General features: G+C 35.6%; 1 protein-coding gene across 2 annotated transcripts in view; it reads left to right on the top strand.

The window, feature by feature from the left end:
• Window positions 1-23,717, top strand: part of DMD (dystrophin) — a 2,068,501-nt gene that overhangs the window by 494,204 nt on the left and 1,550,580 nt on the right. For both annotated transcript variants that reach the window (XM_080795194.1, XM_080795193.1), the window contains exons 8-9: window positions 17,390-17,571; window positions 18,828-18,959. In XM_080795194.1, coding sequence (XP_080651320.1) covers window positions 17,390-17,571; window positions 18,828-18,959 — 314 coding nt within the window. The remainder of the gene's footprint in view (window positions 1-17,389; window positions 17,572-18,827; window positions 18,960-23,717) is intronic.

The raw sequence follows: 23,717 nt of genomic DNA, 5'->3' as shown, positions 1-23,717 counted from the left end.
CTGTATCTAAAATCGTTTGCTAAAATTCATTACCAGGTCCTGAGAAAAGTTCCTAAGAATCCAGAAATAAAAGGAAACTGTCTTTATCTTGGTATGCTAGAAGACTTCTCAGTAAAATAATAAACAACTCAAGAATATTCCTCATTGGCGTTATTGCTCAACATTGTTCAAGAGGAAGTAGCAAATGTTATATGACAAGAAAAAAAGAAATGTGAGAAGTGTATATTGGAGAAAATGGGATAAATATCATCATTTGAAAACAATATGATTTTCCTCTTTTTAAAGCATATCAACAACTATAAAATGTAAAGAAATAATATAAGTTTATATATATCCTATTATTATCCTATAATAACTACAAAAGCTATGATTTCTTAGAAGTAAATTACACAAGATAGTGTAAGGATTATTTGGAGAAAGTTTAAATTTGAATTTTATCTATGTAAATAAAGACATGAGGAAAGGAGGAGATGTATATGATGAGAATGCTAGTTTTCAATCAAGATATAGTTGTATACATACATGCACACGCTTCTCTGTATGTGTATGTGTCCATGTATACAAATCTATCTTTTGAAGGTGAAATGGAATCTCAGCAAGAAATAGAATTCACTTGAGGTAGCTGAAATTAAGAGAATTTCATAGAAAGACTACTTAGCGAGGTATGATATATTAACAAATAAGTAAAAAAGAGTCACCCAGAGAGGTACAAGAGTAGGAAGCAGTTGCTATCCCTAGGGCTTAGGGGAAAAAGAGAACAAAAGAATGAATGGAGGTTAATGGAGTCCAGTGAGAGTTATACTACTGGAGGAAGAACCACATATTGGAAAATGTAGTTGTTGGAAGGAGTCAGCTACTCTAAGATGTAGCACTTAAGCAGAGAAGTTATGGAGGAAAGTTTCCCCAGCCTTCTCTTTCCCAGTCTTGAATCTCCAGCTGGTTCTTTTCACTGGCTTACTGCAACTGGAATCCAGCCAGCAAATGATCCCAGTAGATGCATTATGAAAGGATCAGCCACCTTGGGAAAAACCGCAGGGCAGAAATGTGTGGGGATGAACATAATAAAAGTAATCACACAAAATGGAAGGGAGATGCAGTTGTCCAGAAAACTATGAAATTAGTTCAAATGTAAATTCATGATAATTGTCAGGAAATTATTTTTATTATTTTTAGTTTTTTAAAGATTTTATTTATTTATTTGACAGACAGAGGTCACAAGTAGGCAGAGAGGCAGGCAGAGAGAGAGGGGAAAGCAGGCTCCCTGCTGAGCAGAGAGCCCAATGCGGGGCTCGATCCCAGGACCCTAGGATCATGACCTGAGCCGAAGGCAGAGGCTTTAACCCCCTGAGCCACCCAGGTGCCCCAAGGAAATTATTTTTAAATAGGCGACTTGCTTTAGTAAATTTTCTAATATACTGACACTGTGGCATGATGTAGAGAAATAGTTTAATGATATAAAATGGGTATTTTGACAAAAGTTCTTTTATTTAGGTAAAATTATTTTTTGATGGTATCTTTTCATAACTGTACTGAAAGGGTAGATTAGCTAGTAAATGAATGCAAAATCTTTGACATTGTTTGGAAAGAAAAATCTAATGAGACCCCAGATCCACAAAAAAATAGTAAAATAATTTTCAGATAATAACAACTTAATGTAAATAGGTAAATCTTTAAAAATATGTACTAAAATGTAGAAGAATATTTTAATAATGTTAAGTCAACATAAAACCCAGACACTGTAAAATAAAAGATTGACAGATTTTTTTTAAGATTTTATTTATTTACCCAACAGACAGATCACAAGTAGGCAGAGAGGCAGGCAGAGAGAGAGGGGAAAGCAGGCTTCCTGCTGAGCGGAGAGCCCGATGTGGGGCTGGATCCCAGGACCCTGGGATCATGACCCAAGCCTAAGGCAGAGGCTTTAACCCACTGAGCCACCCAGGTGCCCCAAGATTGACAGATTTAACAACACAGAAATTAAAATATTTTCTGCAGTAAAAGACACCACTAAAAAGTAACAAAACATGACAGATTGAGGAATCATACTGATCCTAAAGAATAACTTGACTGTGATAAAACTCTTACAATGAATATGAATAAATATATTATAACAGTGTTTATAACGTGGCTAAATATGATCTGTACATCCACTTGAGAAAATTACAAATAACCGGTCAAAACAAAATAAGCTCAAAACTGCCTATACTTAAAGAAATACAAAGCACAATATTCTGTGGTGATGAAGGTTCATGAAAATAGGTCCCTTTGGTGGAAGAACCACTTGGAAAAATTTGTGTAGGACATCTGGAGTTATCTTTCAAAATATGGAATGCTATGTATTTTTGATCCTCATATGTCATATTTAGGAATTAGAGCTATAGGAATGCCTACACATGTCTAAGACACATATGTGAGGATGCTAATTGCAGCATTGTTTACAGCAGTTGCAGTATTATTCCATACTGTGCAATGCTAGGCAGGTATAGTTCTACCACTGGACTATAGGCTCCATAAAATCAGAATCCAGATTTGTTTGTTTTTTATTTAACTTCTGCTCACTATTATGCCTCTACTGCCTAGCATAATACTTGCCTTATGGTAGGTGCCCAGAAAGCAATTGCAAAAAATAAATGGATGGATGAATGCATGCATTATAAAAAATAATTCTTAAAGTCCAAATTGTATGTATGTATGTATGTATGTATGTATGTGTATATACATTCTAAAGCTGCATTTTGCTGAAAACTTACTTTTTCATAGATATTTTTCTGAGTACTTACATTTATCTTTTTATGAAAAAGTTCTTTTAAAAGCATTGGTCCCATTTTATCTATGAGGGCATAAAGATATGAAGAAATTCATTTCATTATCCAAAATTATATATAGCCTATGGGTTCTAGAAGAACGCTTTAGATTTATAAAACTGGGCACATTTGTGAACCTGTGTAAGAAAGTAGATATATAGATAGTTTGTATCCAGTTTGACCTCATTAGAAATACAGATTAATAAATAAATAGATGCCTAAATGGACTGATGGGGGATGGACAGATGAACAGTTGAATAGACAGCATAGCTTTTGCTGAGAAGTATTATCTCTAGATAATGGGACTGGCGTGGTGTAGAGCTGTGGGGTACTTTCAATGTTCACTTTATATACTCCTGTACTATTTTAATTTTCCACTACAATAAGCATGTATTGCTTTTCTAATAAAAATGTTTAAAAGTGAGAGATAAAATCCAAACTAATAAAAGGAAAATCAGGGAGAGCTGAAAGATTAACTCTTGGAGCCGAGATCATTAATCTGACCTGTTTCTTCTGAGTGAGAGATTTCTTTTCAAGAGAGAGGTTTCCTGTCATGATGAGAATGGAAATGGGGCCCATTTGACCAGTCTAAGACCAGAGCCTGAACAGGGTCTAAAGTTTTGGGTAGTGAGACACACTTTGCAAGATATAGTAATTGAGCTAGTTATACCAAGCCCTGAGGCTCACAGTCATCAGGAGAGCCATGTTGGTAGAGTTTAACCTGAAGGAAAGCTATTTAAGAGAAGCTGAAATTTGAAAATCAAGAAGAACCAGAAACTGTGATAAGAAATGTAGCTATGTCATATTTAGCATATCAGTTTTAAACCTTGTCCAGCCATTGAAAAAGGGAAAAGAAATTTTAAAATTGCAAATGGGTAAAATGAACATCCAACTATTAAAATAGAAATCAGAAGCCATGCCTTGCCTTCTCTCTACCCATTTTTGGTGTTACTAATCTCTAGCCAAAAGGGATTGCTTTTCAAATAAGACACACACACACACACACACAGTAGTTATGTATGTGACCATATTGTTTTTTAGGGGTATGTGTGTGTATCTGTCTGCCTATCTATCTATCTCTCTATCTTGTTAATTTTTCCTTGTTTCTTAACTGAAACTCTTATTTTAATATCTCAATTTAAAGAACCGCTCTTACAATTGTAATGATTTCATAGTATCCTACCTATGACCGTGTCATAGTTTTAGTGAGATGACAAGGCTTTCATTTGCTTAACTCTTCCAACCCACCATGGATTCAAACACAGTACTAAATTACTGAGGGCTGTGCTTTATCCAAGTTCTAAGGGGTTATCTTTTACTCTCGTGGGTCAGAGTGTACTTGAACAAATTTTCCTATGAATATCAGTCAATAACTTTTGAACATCTATTCTATGTAAAGTACTGTGCTTTTTTTGGAGTCTGTACCAAAGCTTGGAAAGAATGAATAAAATATTAGTTTCCCTGTACCTTGAGTATTAGCTTGAGTATTTTCAATCTTATAGTTAAAAAGTACTAACTTTGTCATCATCACTCATAGGCTTCCTGATTAACTTACTAATGCTCTCTAATTTAGAAATGAATGCTTCTTTCCTTACTACTTAAAAAAAAATCTGATCCATTTCCTAGAACAGGAGATATTATGCAAATCAAGTTTCATTTTTGAGAATGTCATCAGTAATTTAATAAAAATTTCTCTGATACGATAGGAAGCTAAGGGTCAGAATGAGACAAATGGTCAAATGGTCAAAATGAGACAACTAGGATGTGAGCTCGGGAGTCTTTTTTTCTCCTTTATTGGGACTATCAATTATTAGTCAGATGACCTTATACAGTATTCTTAACTCATAAGAGAATGTTGAATGGTAAATGAGAAAACATAATAAAATCCCTTGTACATAACTGATGCTCAATGAAAAGTAATTAAATATCAAACTGAATCTCTTTAATGTGATTTTGGTGGGAGATAAATACTGCTGGCCTCTCTCTGTTTTAATGCTCTTTTCCTCTCCATCCAGTTCTCAATTTCCAACATGAGTCTTATTCTATATTCACTCTACTGAAGTGAAACTTGATAACTTGATTCCCTGCAGCCATAATTATCTGTTCATCCATTCATTTACTAATTTAACAAATACTGAGTACCTACTATTTGTCAGTAAGTGATAAACCAGTTTTGAGAAGGTTTCTGCCCTTATAATACTTAGATTATCGTAGGGAGACAAATTATAGCGAAGGAATAGATAAATAAGAATAATAATTGCAGTTTGTGACAGATGATATAAAGGAAGTAAGTCACTGTGAAATGAAGGGAAAGGGAATTAGTTTTTTAAAATAGGGTGATCAACAAATGCATCTCAAGTGCCATTTGAGCTAAAACCTAATGGAAAAGGATGAACCAAAAATGCAAAGATATGGGGGAAATATTCCAGACAAAGAGAATAGCAAGTATAAAGACCAAAAGGTATAAAAGGACTTTTGTTATTTCAGATACGAAACAAGGCCAGTGTAACTGAAAGGTACCGACAAGAAAGAGAGAGGCCATTAGATTGCCATTAGCAAGGAGTACAGGACTGGGTCGTATAGTATCTTGTAGGGCATAGAAATAGGTTGGATTTATTCTAAACAAAGAAACTTCTGAAGGGCTTTAAATATGACAGTGCTATTTAATTTTTGTGTTTTTTTGAAGATAATTCTAGCTGGTGCATACTGAATGGATTGAAAGGCATGGGAATAGTTAGGATATGAATGTAATGGTCCCAGAAGGCAAGGATCATAGCTCAGGTGAAAATAGTAACCATGAACATGAAGATAAATAGGTGCCTGTATTCATTTTAGAGGCAGAAAAGACAAGGCTTGTTAGTGGATCAAAATAGAGAACACAGAAAAAAAGAAAAATCAAGGACAATTTCTAAGTTCACAGCCTGACACAATGCATACATGTTGTTGCTATATTCAGAGATGGTGATTAATGGGGAGACTAATGTCTTTGAAGGAAACCGAGGGCCTTACTTTGTACATAACAAATTTAAGAGATGTCTTGAGGAGAGGGCTCTCAGCTGGAGATAGATATTTAGGAATCATTAGCATATAGGCAATATTTAAGAGAGTTTGGGAGGGATAATTGGAAGATAATACCTTGGGGAGAGTGGGTGTAGCTAGAGAAGACCCGGATCTGGCCTCTAAATCTTTCCAAAATTTCCTATAATATAAATAGGTTGGGCCAGGAGGAGAGCCTAAGAAAGTGTGGCTGATAGGTATAAAACCTGAAAAATACAGTGTTAAAGGTTCCAAGAAAAACAAAGAAAGAGTGCTATTGAGAGCTACCAAGTAAAATGAGAGTAGAAAAAAATCCATTAGGCTTAGCAACATTGTAGCCATCAGCGGAGTAGAGACATGGAAGCTAGTTCTCTGATCCACTATTAGCCAGAGAAGCCCTCTGAGCTCGTCTTTAAAATATTGACCCCATCCATTCCCTGCTTCAGAGTATGCTTGATTCAGCAAGCTAAGCTCTTTGATATGGAATGGATACTTTTTATATAATATTTGTTATGAAAAAGATTGCTCTTAAATACAGTTTCAGCATTAAGCTAGTTATCATTATGGAATTTGCCTTGGAGCTTGCTTACACCATCAGGCATATTCTGAATCCCAAAACATATCGGAAAGCTCTGTAATGACCACTGAAATCTGTGTTAAATGAAGTGAGCATCTCCATTCTGGCTTCATTGTTTATCAACCACCATTTTTAACTCTGTAGAGAATGAGGGGTTGGAAATTGAGTGTTTTGTGCTAATAAGGAAGATACCATTGGAGTCAGTAACTTAAAAAACTTAATGCCCTTTTTCTACTACTAGGGAAAAAAAACAGTCAATTTGGTTAGATCAGAAGCAAAGCACAGAAACAGCAGGTGACAGTGAAGGAAGCGGAGTTAAATGTCGCGGAGCCAAAATATTTCTTCTCAGATGGAAACTTCAATAGTGCTTTCCACAATAGTCCTGTAGAGGGAATGTTAAGAAAGTACAAATGTTTTCTATCACTGATCTCCCACCCTGACTGATTAGCTTCTGTTTGTGAGGTCAAACTAGCTTCTATTCTCCTGGTTTTAGAGGATATGTACTAAAAAGTTGTTCTCAGTTTTTAAATGGCCAGGAGTATGTATCTTAAATACATGTATTTAAATGAGGTACAAATTCAGTGAGTAGCTAGAAAAGAGATTTTTCAAAATTTGTTGTATTTGGAATTAAAACTATAAAGACAGAACAGTTGGCTGATTAGCTGAACACAGAAGACATTTGACACTTGGTTCAAAAGCATTCAACTTAAAGGTGGCTTATCTGAAACTTGTAAAGTCACGATTTATTGAGAATTTCCATTTAATTGAGTTTTATCCACTAGCTTCTGTGCATTTGTTCTCAGGCACTAGGTGAATGTTTGGTATTAACACTACAAAATCCCCACTCCTATTTAATCCTCTTCCCAAAAAAGCACAACAAAGATAATGCAGTTGTGGAATGCAGTTTCATTTATACAATGAAGCAAAACAAACAAACAAACAAACAAAACTAGGTGATAGGTGATAGGGTTGAATTGATTGGCAAGTGGTAAATAGAGAACTTTGAAAGTACTTATTTGTGATTTTGCTTCCCCATTAGAACCAAAGTTCCATGGGAACAGCTCCCTGGCATCATTAATTTATCACTATATACTCAAAGACTAGAATATAGCCTGGCAGGAAGTAATAACTCAGTAAATGTTAAATACATTTTTCAGTGTCTCATTATTATCATTCTGGTACTTTACCGAATCAAAAGCATCATCTTCAGCTGCCATGATTTATTGGATTGAATATATGATTTTTATTTGCATTTTATATTGCATTTATTTAGCATTGTTTAGTTAATGGCAGAAAGCTGAACTAGTTTTCAGTGTGTCTAAAGTCTCCTGTAAACACCTCATCTCCTGTGGGTTTGGTTTTTTTTTTCCCCTCTTAGGCCCTAGGGGAGCATTATGTATTTTGAGCACTGTTTTCTACTTGTGCCAAGATGATAGTGAAAGTTTTCTGCTAGCTACACAATGAGCATATCAAAAGGAATAATTGGATGTTTAAAAGATAAAATTATTTAGTATTTCTCATGGATAAATGAAGGCCACTGTTTTTTATGGTTAATTTTATTATGAAACAATCATCTTCACCAATACAAATTATTTTCATTAGTATATATTATAGTCCTTTAATGAGAAACATTGTTATTAGATGACAAAAGCAACTTGGATCAGTAAGTGAATGCTAAAATTATGGAATGGCTTAATTAAGGATTACTTAATTTAGTGAAGGCAGAACAGATCTTATAGAGAATTAAGGAATTTAACTTTTGGGGACATATGCAAGTTATTTTCTTATTAGAATGCTATATATTCGTTGTATTCATTGGCATGCAAATGGAAGGTGTATATATGTAGAATGTAGTGATGGATGAAAAATAATAAAATTGAAAATAACAATCTAATACTGAAATATATTAGTCCACTGACACGATATTGCCCATAATTTACAAACTCTGGTGCTAAGAGATCAGAAGACATAATAATATCTTCATTTGTAAACCTCAGTTGATAACACAGTTGCTTCCAGTAGTAAGTTCTTTGGAATTTTTTATCTGTGTATTTGGTTATTTTAGCAGACACGGGTTTTTCTATTTTAGAAAAATTGGTTGTATTTCTTTTTATTAGAAAATAACAACTGGAAAATTAAAATTAAAATAACAGTTCTAATAGCATTAAATACAAAATACTTAGGGACAAAGTAGCAAAATTAATTAATTTAGTTAATTATGTTATGTTAGTCACCATACAATACATCATTAGTTTTTGATGTAGTGTTCCATGATTCATTGTTTGCATATAACACCCAGCGCTCCATGCAATCCATGCCCTCCTTAATACCCATCACTGGGCTAACCCATCCCCCTATCCCCCCTCTAAACCCCTCAGTTTGTATCCTGGAGTCCATAGTCGCTCATGGTTCATCTCCCTCTCTGATTCCCCCCCACCTTCATTTTTCCCTTCCTTCTGCTACTGCCCTCCATGTTATTCCTTATGTTCCACAAATAAGTGGAACCATATGATAATTGACTTTCTCTGCTTGACTTATTTCACTTAGCATAATCTCCTCCAGTCCCATCCATGCTGATGCAAAAGTTGGGTATTCATCCTTTCTGACGGCTGAGTAATATTCCATTGTATATATGGACTACATCTTCTTCTTCTTTTTTTAAAGAATTTATTTATTTATTTGACAGACAAAGATCACAATTAAGCAGAGAGGCAGGCAGAGAGAGAGGAAGGGAAGCAGGCTCTCTGCTCAGCAGAGAGCCCGATGCAGGGCTTGATCCCAGGACCCTGGGATCATGACCTGAGTCGAAGGCAGAGGCTTTAACCCTCTGAGCCACCCAGGCGCCCCTGGACCACATCTTTATCCATTTGTCTGTTGACGGGCGTCTTGGCTCCTTCCACAGTTTGGCTATTGTGGACGTTGCTGCTATGAACATTGGGGTGCATGTGTCCCTTCTTTTCACCACATCTGTATCCTTGGGGTAAATACCCAGAAGGACAATTGCAGGATCATAGAGTAGCTGTATTTTTAACTTTTTGAGAATCCTCCATACTGTTTTCCAAACTAGGAATTTATACCAATTTGCATTTCCACCAACAGTGTAAGAGGGTTCCCTTTCTTCACGGTCTCCAACATTTGTTGATTCTTGCCTCACCAATTTTTGCCATTCTAGCTGCTGTAAGGTGGTATCTCAGTGTGGTTTTGATTTGAATTTCTATGATGGGTAATGATGATGAACACTTTTTCATGTGTCTGTTAGCCATTTATTTGTCTTCTTTGGAGAAGTCAGACCCAGGCTTTTGATTGTGTCTCTTTCTATCTGTGCGTATTCACATTTTCACATTCAGAGCTACCTGAACATGTCTAGTTTGTGGTCACAAGTTTCTTCTTTCCAGTTTACCACCTTCCCTTCTCTTACATTGAATTTATTTTTATTATGTAGTTCATAATACAAATGCTGTGGGACATGATCTAGATTTATTCTGATCAGTGTTTCTAAATGACATCCTTTTATTTATTTTTTTTTACAAAACTTGTGAAAGGCTGATCAAACAGCCTTGTGAGTGTACATTTATGTCTCTGTTTATCTTTGAAATCCTACTTCTTTCTGATTATATATGATACACATTTTAATCTGCTATTTTAATTTCTGCCTTTCTCCTGGCAAAAAACTGACCTGAGGTTTAAGGCAGTAGAGCTTCTTGTTGAGATTTCCCAGAGGTGTTTCAAGGTTGTGTCTGCCAGCTGGCTAATCAGACTTTCTGGATGTTGATTACTCAAGATAAGACCAGTTTTGTTGAAAGCACCAGTTTCCTGACAAACTCACTCACACTGTTTTTTTTAGGGTGAGGGCATGCTGCAAGAAAATTTTGTGCAACTTCGTTTTTATTGTTTCTTTTTGATCTTTAAAAATACTTTTATTATGATATAGACTATATTATCTAACTATAAAATTAGTGAGTGCTAAATGGAGAGTGAAGAAAATACATATAGGACAAAAGAGAAAAGGAAAACCATTTTCAGTCCCACCAACATACCCATTTCACTAATGTCTTGAAGTATGTTTGCCTAGTCTTTTCTGTAAAATTGTAATTATATGTTTCATAATTTGTACATTCTATTCTTTTAATGTTATAAAGATATTTTATTAAAAATTCTTCAAAAGTGGGTGCTTGGATGGCTCAGTTGGTTAAGCATCTGCCTTTGGCTCAGGTCATGATCCCAGGATTGTAGGATCAAGCCCCACATGGGGCTCCCTGCTCAGCGGGAAGTCTGATTTTTCCCTCTTCTGCTCCACCTGCTTGTGCTCTCTCTGTCAAATAAATAAATTAAATCTTTAAAAAAATTCTTCAAAAGCAACGTTTTGAGTTGCTTTGTACTATTCATAGACAATGACATATTTGATCATCTTTACCTCTCTAACTATTAAGCCACTTGGAATGGTTTGGTTTTTTTCTTTTTAGTATGGTAGATCTTTTAATATTGTAAATAATGCTTAAATTTTACATTAAGTTTATATAAATCATCATTTAAATTTCTGGTGATTTCTTTGTGCTGGATTCGTAGAAGGAAAATTACTGGGTCATTGAATATGATCGTTTTTAAGGTTTTAGTAAACATTGCCAAAATATTTTTCCCAAAATTTGGAACCAACTGAATCTCTTCCAGCAAAATATCAGTTTGACCAAATCACTGATGCCTCTACAACTTTGACTGTTATTCTTCTGCTATTCTTTGATGATGTGATAGGCAAAGGAATATAATTTAAAACCCACATCTTTATTTAATTTGCATTACTTTGATTACTACTGAGGTTATATTTTTATGTATATTTGCTCTTGTCATACCTCATTTATTAGAAATAAAAATCAGGGACTCCTGGGTGGCTCAGTTGGTTAAACGTTTGACTGTTGATTTTGGCTCAGGTCATGATCTCAGGGTTGTGAGATTGAGCCCTGTGTTGGGCTCCACATTGGGCATGGAGCCTGCTTAAGATTCTCTTTCTCCCTCTTCCTTTGCCTCTCCCTTCTTGCTCATGCTCTCTCTCTCTCTAAAAAAATATAGAAATCATTACTATTATGGGGAATATCATTAATATTTGGTAATGGAACCACATGGATCACAGGGTCATCATTTAGGTAATGACTTTTGAGATACTTGGTTTTTAAATGTGCTAAGATAACATTTTCTGCAAGAATGAGGGTAAGGTATTGAGAAATGTGGTGCCCTGACTGGGTTCTAATTCTGATTCTGACAACCTTTGAAATTGCCATCAAACTACTGTAGATTTCAGTTTCCTCATTTGAAAAATAATGGAATTTCAGTGAATGATTTATTTGCTCATTATATCCCTCAGTATCAAAATTCTGATTAGTATAGAAACACTTGTCAAAATCAGTGTTATTGTTCATAAAATAAAACATTCTAGCAATATTTATGGGTTCAGAACATTTTCATTCTGAGATGTCTTTAAAGATTAGATTAGAAATTATTAACTTAGGTTTTTGAGGCAACAAACCCATTATATAGTAGGGTTTTAGTACAAAGATTACTTTCATAAAATTGTAGGTTCTTATTTTGGGAGTACAGCCACTTCTTTCACTTCATACATTTTAATGTCTTGTAATAAAAAAAAAGTAAATCACATCCCATCATTCTCACCCTCCTCAAATGCTATGGTACTTATTATCTATAACATTATTTTTTAAGTCAATTTCAGTCTTACACAATTCTCATCAATTTCTATGGCTTTAACTACTATATTCAGTTTCTCAACAAATATTTAGGTGTTCACAAAGTCTCCAAGCATGGGGCTGGGTGCAGTTATTTATCCTAAGTGAGGATCATCCCCAAATCATGAAATTTCTTTGGAATTCTCATACATTGTATGGTCCATAGTTATTTGTTTAGTGGCTCATCCACTGGATACTTATAACATAGGCTAAGCATATTCAGTGGCACAAAATAATTGCCTTGTGAATATTTAATAAATGATGAATGGCCTTTCCTTCCTACCAGCTTCTTGTGGCTTCCCATTAATAGTACTAGTGGTCTCTGACAACTGGATCTGGTTTCATACTACACACAAAAAAATAATAATTGCATTATAGTAACAATAGCAGGATCTAATGAAATTAACCTAATTAAGTTTACAGTCTTTTCTAAAATTATACATTTGACCTTCATGGCACCATGATGAGATTGGGACTCTGGTTTTTATTTCACAGATGAGGAAACAGAAGTAAATGATGTTAAGGATGTATCTCTATAGATATAAATATTTAGGTGCAGATTTTTACAAATCTAAATTCAGATTCAGAATTTTTCATTCTTTCATTCCATCACATTCTCTTCTAAAAAAAAGCCATTAATTTTAAATTTATAAGTGAATTTCATCTGTTGAATTTTATCAAATGATGAAACCATTGTTAGGTATCTGGAATGAAAAGACAAAGCTGAGTGTATCACTTACTTAAAATGGAACTATGCTGTTCAACCCCAGTCTTTCAAAACAGAGTATTCTGGGGTGCCTGGGTGGCTCAGTGGGTTAAAGCCTCTGCCTTCAGCTCAGGTCATGATCCCAGGGTCCTGGAATGGAGCCCCGCATCAGGCTCTCTGCTCAGCAGGGAGCCTGCTTCCCTTCCTCTCTCTCTGGCTGCCTGTCTGCCTACCTGTGATCTCTGTTTGTCAAATAAATAAATAAAATCTTAAAAAACAAAAACAAAAACAGAGTATTCTTAGGTTTTGGGAAAAACTGGGAGGTCAGGAGATCTGTGAGCACTCAGATGCGAGTAGGTTGTTACCTTTAGAAGCATGGTGGGTTAATCAGGTGACACCACTATTAATTGGTTTGCATTTAGAATTTTGTTCATTGGGATGAGTTCATTTCTGATTAGCCAACTTTCAGAAGGGTAAGGTTGACAATGGCTGGCTTGAGGAATCATGATCAAGACCATATAGGCTGGTAATAGTTAATTGATTAAATGAGTCTGAAACTTGTGTAGGTGGCTACTTGTTACTTTGATTACAGAACAAGAATTTCCCTCCATCTGTCCTCCTCTCCATTTTACTCAAAGTTTGTTCATCTCTGTACCCTCATGGCTTAGACAGAATTTTATATATATAGTTATTTTCAAAGACTGTGAAGTAAATGATTAGAAATAGAATGAAGTCATTTTGGACCTATCTTAAAATTTCTATCATGCATCTTTTTTGTTTTCATTACAAAGCCTAGTTTATTTCTCTAACACCTCCTATCTGGATCGGGTCCTAGCTTCCTACTTCCCTCCCGCTGTTTTTCTCTTTCACCCCATTCTGTACTTAACAGTTTTACTTTACAAAAAATTCAGTGCTGTCACACTCTTGCTCAGAAGTAGTTACTGTCTAAACTACTGAACCAAGGTCAAAATTTCTAGTTTCTTACTGATGATCTCTCAGTGTTTCACAGTTAGTGTACCCATTGTATCTTGTTATTCACTATTCTCCTGTCTGTGGCTAAGACACATAAAGGCACTATTTCTGGGATGTTTCTAGTCTCTTACCACTGTACTTTTGTTCATGCTTTTCTACTGCCTAGAATACCTTTCCTCATTCCCCCATTTCTAGCCAATGAAACCTGCTTATTACGGTTTCCTATTCATAAGGACTTTTCTGGTCCCCTCGTAATATATAATTTCTTCTTTTCTCTGAATCTACTTAGGCACTGATTGTGCCAGTTAGAGAAACACATTTTAAATTCTGTTCAGCAATGCAATTATTTTGTACTTTTCCTATTATTTATTTTATTATTCCAAATTGTGAGGAATCCATGAATTCCCTATCTTGTTAATCTCCTGGATACTCTGTTAAAGTATTGTAAACAAAATAGGTCTTTAGCACATACATGTTGAAGTGAATTAACATATTTTAGAATATCTAAGTTCCTTTCTTTAAGAAAAGAAATATTGGATTTTACCTGCTAGTACAGCTGAATCCACACAACCTCAGAGTTGGGAAGCTAATGGGTTGAGGTAAAAATGTCAATTTGGTCAAATAGTGTATATTTTTCTGATGATTGATATTTATGAATATTTGCTGCCATCCAAAAGATGTTTTATATAGTTAAAATGTACTATAATTTTTGACATTTGCTTGGGGTTATAAAAATAATTCTTGATTTATTTTTACCTTTATTTTTATCATGACATGTATTTGCATTCAAACATATCCCTCTACATGTTTCTATATAATACAGTAGTAAATGGTCATAGGTCAACTTTTCTTAATTCCAGTGACTTTCTCACAGCATAGTTTTACTTGATACTAAAAATAAACAGAATTCTAAATTATGCTCATTACAGATAAAGCTGACTAGTTCCTAGTGAGAAAAAAGAAACCATTTTAGAGGTTGAAAATGTGGTGAAGAAGGGTAGTATCCACCATACAAAGAACACTTGAAAAAATAGTATCAAATGAAAAGGGTATTTCAGTCTTCAGAATTTCAAAGCCAATTTAGTAATTTTTTTTTTTTTTTTAGCAAGGTGATACTCATGCACAAAGTATTCTTTAGTTCTTCCTAAAAATTCATTGCCAAAACTTAACCTTCACCGCTTGTTGGTTAATAATTAAATTATAATAAGGAACCAAGAATATGTATTATATAAATTTGCACCTCTAAGCCTATGCACTTAAGTGTCCAGTAAGTATCTTTTTTGGGGAAAAAAGGCAAAACAATGAAGTGGCAGATGATAGAACAGTCTGCTTCCTGTGTAATATTTCTCAACCCTGTTAATGGTCTTCAAGCCAGCAGTGTCAGTATCACCTGCAAGCTTGTAAGAAATGAAGAACTTCAAGTTCCACCTCTGACATACTGAATTTGATTCTGAGTTGAAAAAGGTCCCCAGGTGATTCATACGCACATTAAAAATTGAGAAGTACTCTATTAAGGACGCCTGGGTGGTTCAGTTGGTTAAGCATCTGCCTTTGGCATGGGTCATGATCCCAGGGTTGTGGGATCGAATCCCACATTGGGCTCCTTGCTCACTGGGGAGCCTGCTTCTCTCTCTCTCTCCCTCTCCCTTTGTGTGTGCTCTCTCTCTAGCGCTTACTCTCTCTCAAATAAATAAAATCTTTAAAAAAAAGAGAGAAGTATTCTATTATACTATGGATAGAAGCAGACCAAGGAATATTGACTTTTTCCTCCTCTGTAGGTCTTTTCAAAAATATTTTAAAAGAATAGGGGCGCCCGGTGGCTCAGTAAGCTAAGCGTCTACCTTCAGCTCAGGTAGTGATCCCAGAGTCATGGGATTGAGCCCCACATCCCTGTTTAGCAGGGAGTCTGCTGCTTCCCTCTCCTTCTGCTCCTTCCCATCCCCTGCTCATTCTTTCTTTCTAATAAATAAAATATTTAAAATATATATTAAAAGTAGTTGTTCTGTGGGCACCTGGATGGTTCAGTTGGCTAAGCATCTGACTCTTGGTTTCTGCCTAAGTCATGATCTTGTGAGTCATGAAATGAAGTCCTGCTCCATGCTCAGAGGGGAGTCTGCTTGAGATTCTCTCCTTCTACTCCTTCCCTCACTCACACATGTGCGCTTTTTCAAATAAATACATCTTTTTAAAAATGTTTTTCTAATTAATTACATTCTTGCTACTTATGAAGGGATTGACTAAGTGACTTTTTCAACCTTCCTTTTATGTTAGTGGGCTGAGATTTGACTGTTGGCTTTTTTACTCGTGATCTGAATACCTGGCCAGAATATACATATTTAAGATAAAAGAGATCTTTTAATGCTTGTTAAGTTAAGCTAAATTTATGGCAAGAAAAATGTCTGGCACATTGCTGCATAGTTGTCTTGGCCTCTTGCCAGGATTTATGTTTTAACACTTCTGGGATTAATGATACACTTCACATAAAGGATTATTTTTACATCTTGGTTCCCTGGATTGAATGCAGTGGGTAAATTGTAATGCCAAGTAGCAGAAGAACCTTCAGAAGGAGGTGCCACTTACTATGTGTGTTATTACAAATTATTATTGACTTTAAATGCTGGGTTTCTTTCATTCCCTGGATGTGGCAAAGAACATAATGTCAGATCAACTTTATGTGAAGGAATTTTAAATTTTTTTTAAAGATTTTATTTATTTATTTGACAGAGAGAGATCACAAGTAGGCAGAGAGGCAGGCAGAGAGAGAGGAAGGGAAGCAGGCTCCCCACTGAGCAGAGAGCCCAACGCGGGGCTCGATCCCAGGACCCTGAGATCATGACCTGAGCTGAAGGCAGAGGCTTAACCCACTGAGCCACCCAGACGCCCCAAGGACTTTTAAATTTATCTCTAGAGTCTGAGAAGGAAGGTAACATCTGACGTTAACAGATGTACACAAATGTAAACAAATGTTTTTAAATACTTAAGGAATATTAGAAATCATATGCATATGGTATACTGTTGTTTTATTTTATTGTTATTGTGGAAATACATGGTTCTTTTCAACACAGAGACATATTTTGCTCTTTATGTACTTAATCACCAGCAAAAATTTGATTAGATGATGCAAGCTTTCCTTACTGGAAGCCAAGGCATTAAGCTCTTTCATGTAATTGTTTAATTACCATGCACTATTTTAATTGAAAAGTTAATATAGCTTTCCATGGGAAGGAAGTTATAATGTTTTATTTGTGTTTCTTATCTAATGAAAACTACTCTCTAAGATGGGCTAGTTTGGCAATTTGACTTAGGAAAAAGTATTACGGAATGAAGTTTTTATGTGAACAAGGAAAAGAAATTAACTTTAGTGCTCCTCTCATTGGTCTGCCAAATTGGAAGGACATTTTCGGCCTGATTATCATGTTCTAATTAGTCTCTGGAGGACATTCATGGGCAATCGAGTGCTCATTAATGTGTCTTCTTCCTGTAACATTGATTCGTTCATTTGCCTTTCTGAGACTCGAATATAGAAACCAAAAATTGATGTGTGGTATTAATGTGCTTACAGATGTTGCCACCACTTACCCAGATAAGAAGTCCATCTTAATGTATATCACATCACTCTTCCAAGTTTTGCCTCAACAAGTGAGCATTGAAGCCATCCAGGAAGTGGAAATGTTGCCAAGGCCATCAAAAGTTACTAAAGAAGAACATTTTCAGTTACATCATCAAATGCACTATTCTCAACAGGTAAAGTATCAAAAGAGTACCTAATATCAATGATATTTTCTATCGCATATACGTTTTTAGTCCTCATATGCATACATATCTATTATATCTGTGGGTATATGCATGATAAATATGTCTGCATAGCATAGCATGTGTATATACGCACACACATACATACACACAAATATATATGTCTATGTAGCATAACGTATGTGTGTGTATATATATTATATATATAATATGTATCTACAGGCTTATAGAGTTTCTCTCTCTATATATGTGTATATATATATCTACCTATAGATAGATTATATTTTAACTGATATAATGGACCATAATATTGTTTTCAAAGCCCATTATTAAAATACTCTGCTGTTGATATGCACTATGTTATAGGAATGTGGAAAAAAATATATTGCATTTCCATTATGCAAAATGAATTAAAATAAAAGATAGGCTCATATGTATGAAACTTAATATCAATGAGAGTAAAGAGCAAAGAGAGTATGAGCGAAGGCAAGAAGTCTGTTAAATAATACTTTCCTATTTTTAGTGGCAATGTACTGTTGTATTAACAAATTTTCATTACTCAAGGTAACATTTTTGATAAAAGTAGTTTGTAATACTTTAAATAAAAGTTAAAGGGAGAATACATGTGATAAAGATTTTTATGATTATACAGGATCTAGTGGGATTCTTTTATTACATAGTTCTTGCTCCCAACAGTGGCTCTTTGGGGTATTTTCTTTTACTTTTTTTTGACACAAACAATGATGAAAAAACCTTAAAAAAAAAAAAAGCTTTTAGCACAATTTCTGCTGAAGGCGTGGAAAGCTAATCTTAGGCCTAATTTTCTCACTCTCCTAAGCTAATTCCATATTTAGCTTATGAAAGCTCTAGTCCTTTTCAGGAACTTGACCTGATGAATTCTGGTTTTGTTTACTTTGGGTTCAGAGAAAATTGCTTTTGGATGACTTTTTGCCAGACTGAAGAGCATCATCCCATATGAGTGCCAGACCTGTGTCTGTATGGAATCCTTATTGTTAATCCCTGCCCTTATCCCTTCCCTGAGTACCTGCTCTCCACCATGACACTGAGCACAAGAATTGTGCAAGTGTACCAGTTTGCAAGAGCACGTGCATTTCAAATTAAACCTTTCATCTCACTGTTTCCATTTAACGTTTGTTTTTTCTAGTGTGTTGGAAAGCAGTCCTTCCAGGGTTACTTATGATGTCTCCTCCTCCCCTCTGTCCCCTTCCCCTAACCCTACTCTGCAGATCACAGTCAGTCTAGCACAGGGCTATGAACGAACTCCTTCTTCTCCCAAGCCTCGATTCAAGAGCTATGCCTACACACAGGCTGCTTATGTCGCCACCTCTGAACCCACACGGAGCCTGCTTCCTTCACAGGTCTGTCAACATTTACTCTCTATTCTAGAAACCAAAGAATTTCCTCATCCAAGAAAATGTAACATAGCTTTTGTTTGAATTTTGCAGCGCCTTTTTTCTCCTTCATCAGGAGCAGTTTCATTATTATCAGTTGTGTTAGATGTTCTCACATGATGCTGTTTTGTTATTGTGACTCCCCTCGGTTTAACATAGGTTGATTCTTCATGAATGGGGATTCTTATAATAGTGGGTGTGTGCTTTCATTATATGATTTACCTGTAAGGTTCTCTTTCATAAAGGTTACCAATAGTTATACAAAGACATCATTAAAGGTTGATATATGTAATTTGTAAAAGAGTGGGGAAGTGGATGAAATTCACTAATCACACTATTTAGGGAGATTTTTCTAGATACCTGATACCTATATAGATGTTCTATTATATTTTCATTATATAAAAATATATTTATACTGTTTAAGAAAAATATAACTACAGGGCCACCTGGGTGGCTCAGTTGGTTAAGGGTCTAATTCTTGATTTCAGCTCAGGTCATGATCTCTGGGTTGTGAGATTGAGCCCTGCATCTGGCTCTGCACTGGGCATGAAGCCTGCTTAAGATTCTCTCTCTCCCTCTGCCCCCCACTAAAAAATGAAAGGAAAATATAACTATAAGCTTTTTTCATATGATACACTTTAATTTGACTAATTTAAACATGTATATAACACGCTCTCTACTATTTATACAAGAACATCAGTCACACCCAAACCAGGTTAAGTTCTATGTACCATTTAACACTTTCCACATAAGGAATCTTCTCAGTGGAGTTCTCCATTATTGCAGTGTTACAGGAAACCTTAAAACCTAAGAAATTTTAGCCTGGTATATGTTAGAGCATGGAAATGAAATGTGCTTGACTTGTGAAATTTATTAGAAATTCTTTTTAGAAGAAAACTCTTTTGTTTTGTAGAGCAATTTGAAAAGTTCTTAAGGGAGTGACGTTTGTCAAAACTAATTATGAATGGGAATTTCGAAATTATAGACCTGATCCTATATGGTGAAAAAGTGTGTGTGTTTGGAGGCTCATTGATTTTTTTAGAATCGTGGTTGTATTTAATTAGTGATTATTTTGCACAGCTAATATATGCATAAGGTTGAAAATTCTTAGCACTCATGGATTCCTCCAGGGAAGCATAGTTCAGGGCATAGTTAGGCTCTCTGTCCTTGGCTAGTTTTTTGGCAAAGCTGAACAAAGGAGACTGGGTGAGAACATTTGCGCGACTCAGCCTCATCTTCAGTTAAATTCCCACCCATGTTTTTACAAAGGTTAGTTGTATAATCTTGAACAAGAGAACTTAATCAGTTTTCTAATTATCAGTATATAAAAATAGTTCGGCCACTCATTACTGAGAGTTTCTCTATGCCAAGTGTGCACATTATATGAACTAAGGAAATCTTTATAACAACTTTGGAGAGGTGGGAGATGCTATTTTTATCTGCCCTTGAAGTTTCCTGTATCTGCCCTTTTCTTTCTCTTCTTCTTCACCCCCACCCTCCTGACTGCCTGACTCTCCAGACTCTTTTCATCACCATCCTCCCATCCTCCAAGTCTTAAAGAACAGGGGTACATCCTAAAATAATGGAGCATGAGCCAAGACAAAGAGATGAGTTCCTTTTCCCCCTCATTATCACTTTATCAAGCTGCCTTTTCCAGAAGGCTTTCTCTGATGCCTATTCTGGCAGCACATTTTTACCTCATTACCACCTCATTAAGGCATTGCTCAGGTATGACTCCTTAATGAAGTAATTATAAGTAGCCTTAATTTTGCTAGACTCTATTTGTTCATTCTACCTTTGAATAAATACAAAATATGTAATGTGTCACAAAATAAAAATATTCAACAAATTTATTTACCTGTTTTATTTAGCATAAGCCACTGAGATAAAACTAATGGTATCTTTTAGAAAAGAAGAAGCATGAATTACAAATGATGAGGAATGATATATTCTGCCCATTTCTAAAGGAAGCACCTCAGAAGATGATGTTACATGTTTGATAATTTCATGTCTTAAAGATAGCCTAAATTTTTTTTTCTGCAGTGTTTTTCAGAGGGGTCGAGCCTATACTGCCCCCTCCAGGTTGTATCTGATCCACTTCAAATGAACTCAAGACCGGACAAACTGGACTCCATTGGAGCCTTTCATTATAGAGTTGCATACTTGGTCTACCAAGGGGATGACGGTTTCCATAATAGACGAGCGAGCTATGTGGGTGACTGTCCCCTCTAGGAAAAAAGTAAAATTTGTGATTTATCTTAAAAGTTCCCAATATAATAGAAACATAAACTTTAAAAATCCTGTTTATACTCTTTGAGTTTGGAAACCTCTTGAGGTGAAGCAATCCGACCTACCACAGGACCTCTACCTATAAATGAGTTTTTCTCATAATTTGCCAAGAAGAAATACTATCTGGTATGAACCCCTAGCATGCCCTCATTGTATCACTTTATTGCCTTCCATCCTTGTCTGGAGGCCATTTTTTTATGGTTATACTTTTTAATTTACGTTTTTATGACTTTGATCATGCCTCTCATTCTACTCCTAATTTTATATCAGAAATACCCAGTATCTTTTCCACCTTCAATTTCTCTTTCTTTCCTGGAGCCTAACCCCATTTAAAACTCCTCTAGTGTATGTCACTTCTGAAACACATCAAACCACTTTATCTTGTTAATACACTGTTCTGTGACTCTTTCATTTATCGCCTTTATAGAATAGTCTACACTTTATTCATTCATTTATTTAGTCACAAATAATTATACTTCATCATCAATTCAAATGTCATCTTTTCAGCTTCCAGGCTTTCCATCATAATTGAAATAAATTTTCCTCTAACCTCTAGACTCATCAGGTTCTTCTCCATCTCTGTTCTGTATCCCTTTCATTATCTGGCTCTTTCTTCTGTTCTAACTCCCTTTGGCAGCCCTTTTGAGCTCCCTTAAGAGCGTCATGAAAGATACCTAGAGCTGTGTGTTACACTGTCTTTTATCAATATGACTTAATTTCCTGGCTTCAAGCTGTATGCAGATGACCATTGTTACGTGTGTATTCACCAGCTTCCAGCATCTTCTGAGTTACAGCCACATTTCCAGCTCTTTGGTATGTATCTATACCTAGGTGTCCACTGATTTCTTTTTTTTTTTTTAAAGATTTTATTTATTTATCCAACAGAGAGAGGTCACAGGTAGGCAGAGAGGCAGGCAGAGAGAGAGAGAGGGAAGCAGGCTCCCTGCTGAGCAGAAAGCCCGATGCGGGACTCGATCCCAGGACCCTGAGACCATGACCGGAGCTGAAGGCAGCGGCTTAACCCACTGAGCCACCCAGGCGCCCTGATTTCTTAAACCTAGTATGTCCTGAAGGGAACTTTGTTTCATTGCTCACAAACCCATTTCTTGTCCCTTTTTATTAGGTAAGTGAGACTATTACTCAGCAGGCAATGAGACTAAAATATGTGACTTTGTACATTTGGTCTCTTTATTGATCTGATATTCATTAATGAGGCATACAAAGTCAATTCCTTCTTTATAACATTGCTCCATTAAGCTATGTCCCTGATGTTATGTCTTCTGATTTAGGCCCTTAATACACATCTTCTAGACTACAGAAATACCTTTGCAATCAATGTCACTGTCTTTATCTTAGTCCCCTCTAAATCAGAGTACATTTCCATATTAAGAACCTTAACAATATCATTCACAAAGCTTTCTTCACTTCCTTTTGCCTTTATAACAGGTCCATTCTCTTAGATTTCATCAAGAAGCTCCATGATCTAATATCTATTTATATTTTCATGTTTATTTCACAGTAGTCTATTTCATGTTTCCTTTACTCCAACCAAATTAAATCACTTGCTGTCTTCCGTAAGTGCCAAGCAATTTCCTATCTTAGCTTTTTTTCGTTCTCTCAGCCTAGAGTGACTTTTGTCTTTTTTCATATTGGGTAGTTTAATCCAAATTTCAAGGCCTAAGCAATAAGTGGCAGAGCCTGGATTCATGTTCAGATTTATCTAACTCCAAGTTAATGTTCTTCATACTAACACTAAATTTTCTCTCTCTCTCCACCCCCACCCATATATAGGATTACTCACACATGGAGTAGTATTCATTTATGTGATCGTTTTTTGAAAGTGTTTATTTATTTATTTGAGAGAGAAAGAGAGAGAGCACAGGAGGGAGGAGGAGAGGGAAAGGGAGAAGCGGACTTCCCTCTGCGCAGAGAGCCTGAGGTGGTGCTCGATCCTGGACCTCAAGATCATGACCTGAGCCGAAAGCAGGCACTTAACTGACTGAGCCACATAGGCATCCCTGTAATCATTTAACACTTATTCTTTAATCACTTACTATGCACCAGGTATTATTATATGACCAAGTGATGCATCAGTAAACAAACTTAAAAAATAATTTGTGCCCTAAAGCATAGGCTTATGGGAGAGTCAAAATATGAATAAGATAAACATTATGAATAAATGAAACAGTATTTCTAGTAATATGCTAGTAATATGTATAAAGTAAAGCAAAATTTAGTAATAATTACAGTAGTTAGTGGTAAAAAGAAAAAAATAAAAGAGAAAAGTAGAATATGCAGTATGTGACAGGTGGGGTCATCAGAGAAAGTAAATTTTGAGTAAAGACTGAAAAGAGGTGTGGGTCTCTGGGAGAAGACCAACCTCTGAGGAGGAATCAGAGATGGTACAAAAGCCCTGAGCTGTGGGGATACTTGGAC

The sequence above is a fragment of the Martes martes genome (genome assembly GCF_963455335.1).
Source record: "Martes martes genome assembly, chromosome: X".
Classification (NCBI taxonomy): domain Eukaryota; kingdom Metazoa; phylum Chordata; class Mammalia; order Carnivora; family Mustelidae; genus Martes; species Martes martes.
Note: the sequence above shows the minus strand (reverse complement) of the source record. Positions and strands in the feature narration are given on the sequence as shown.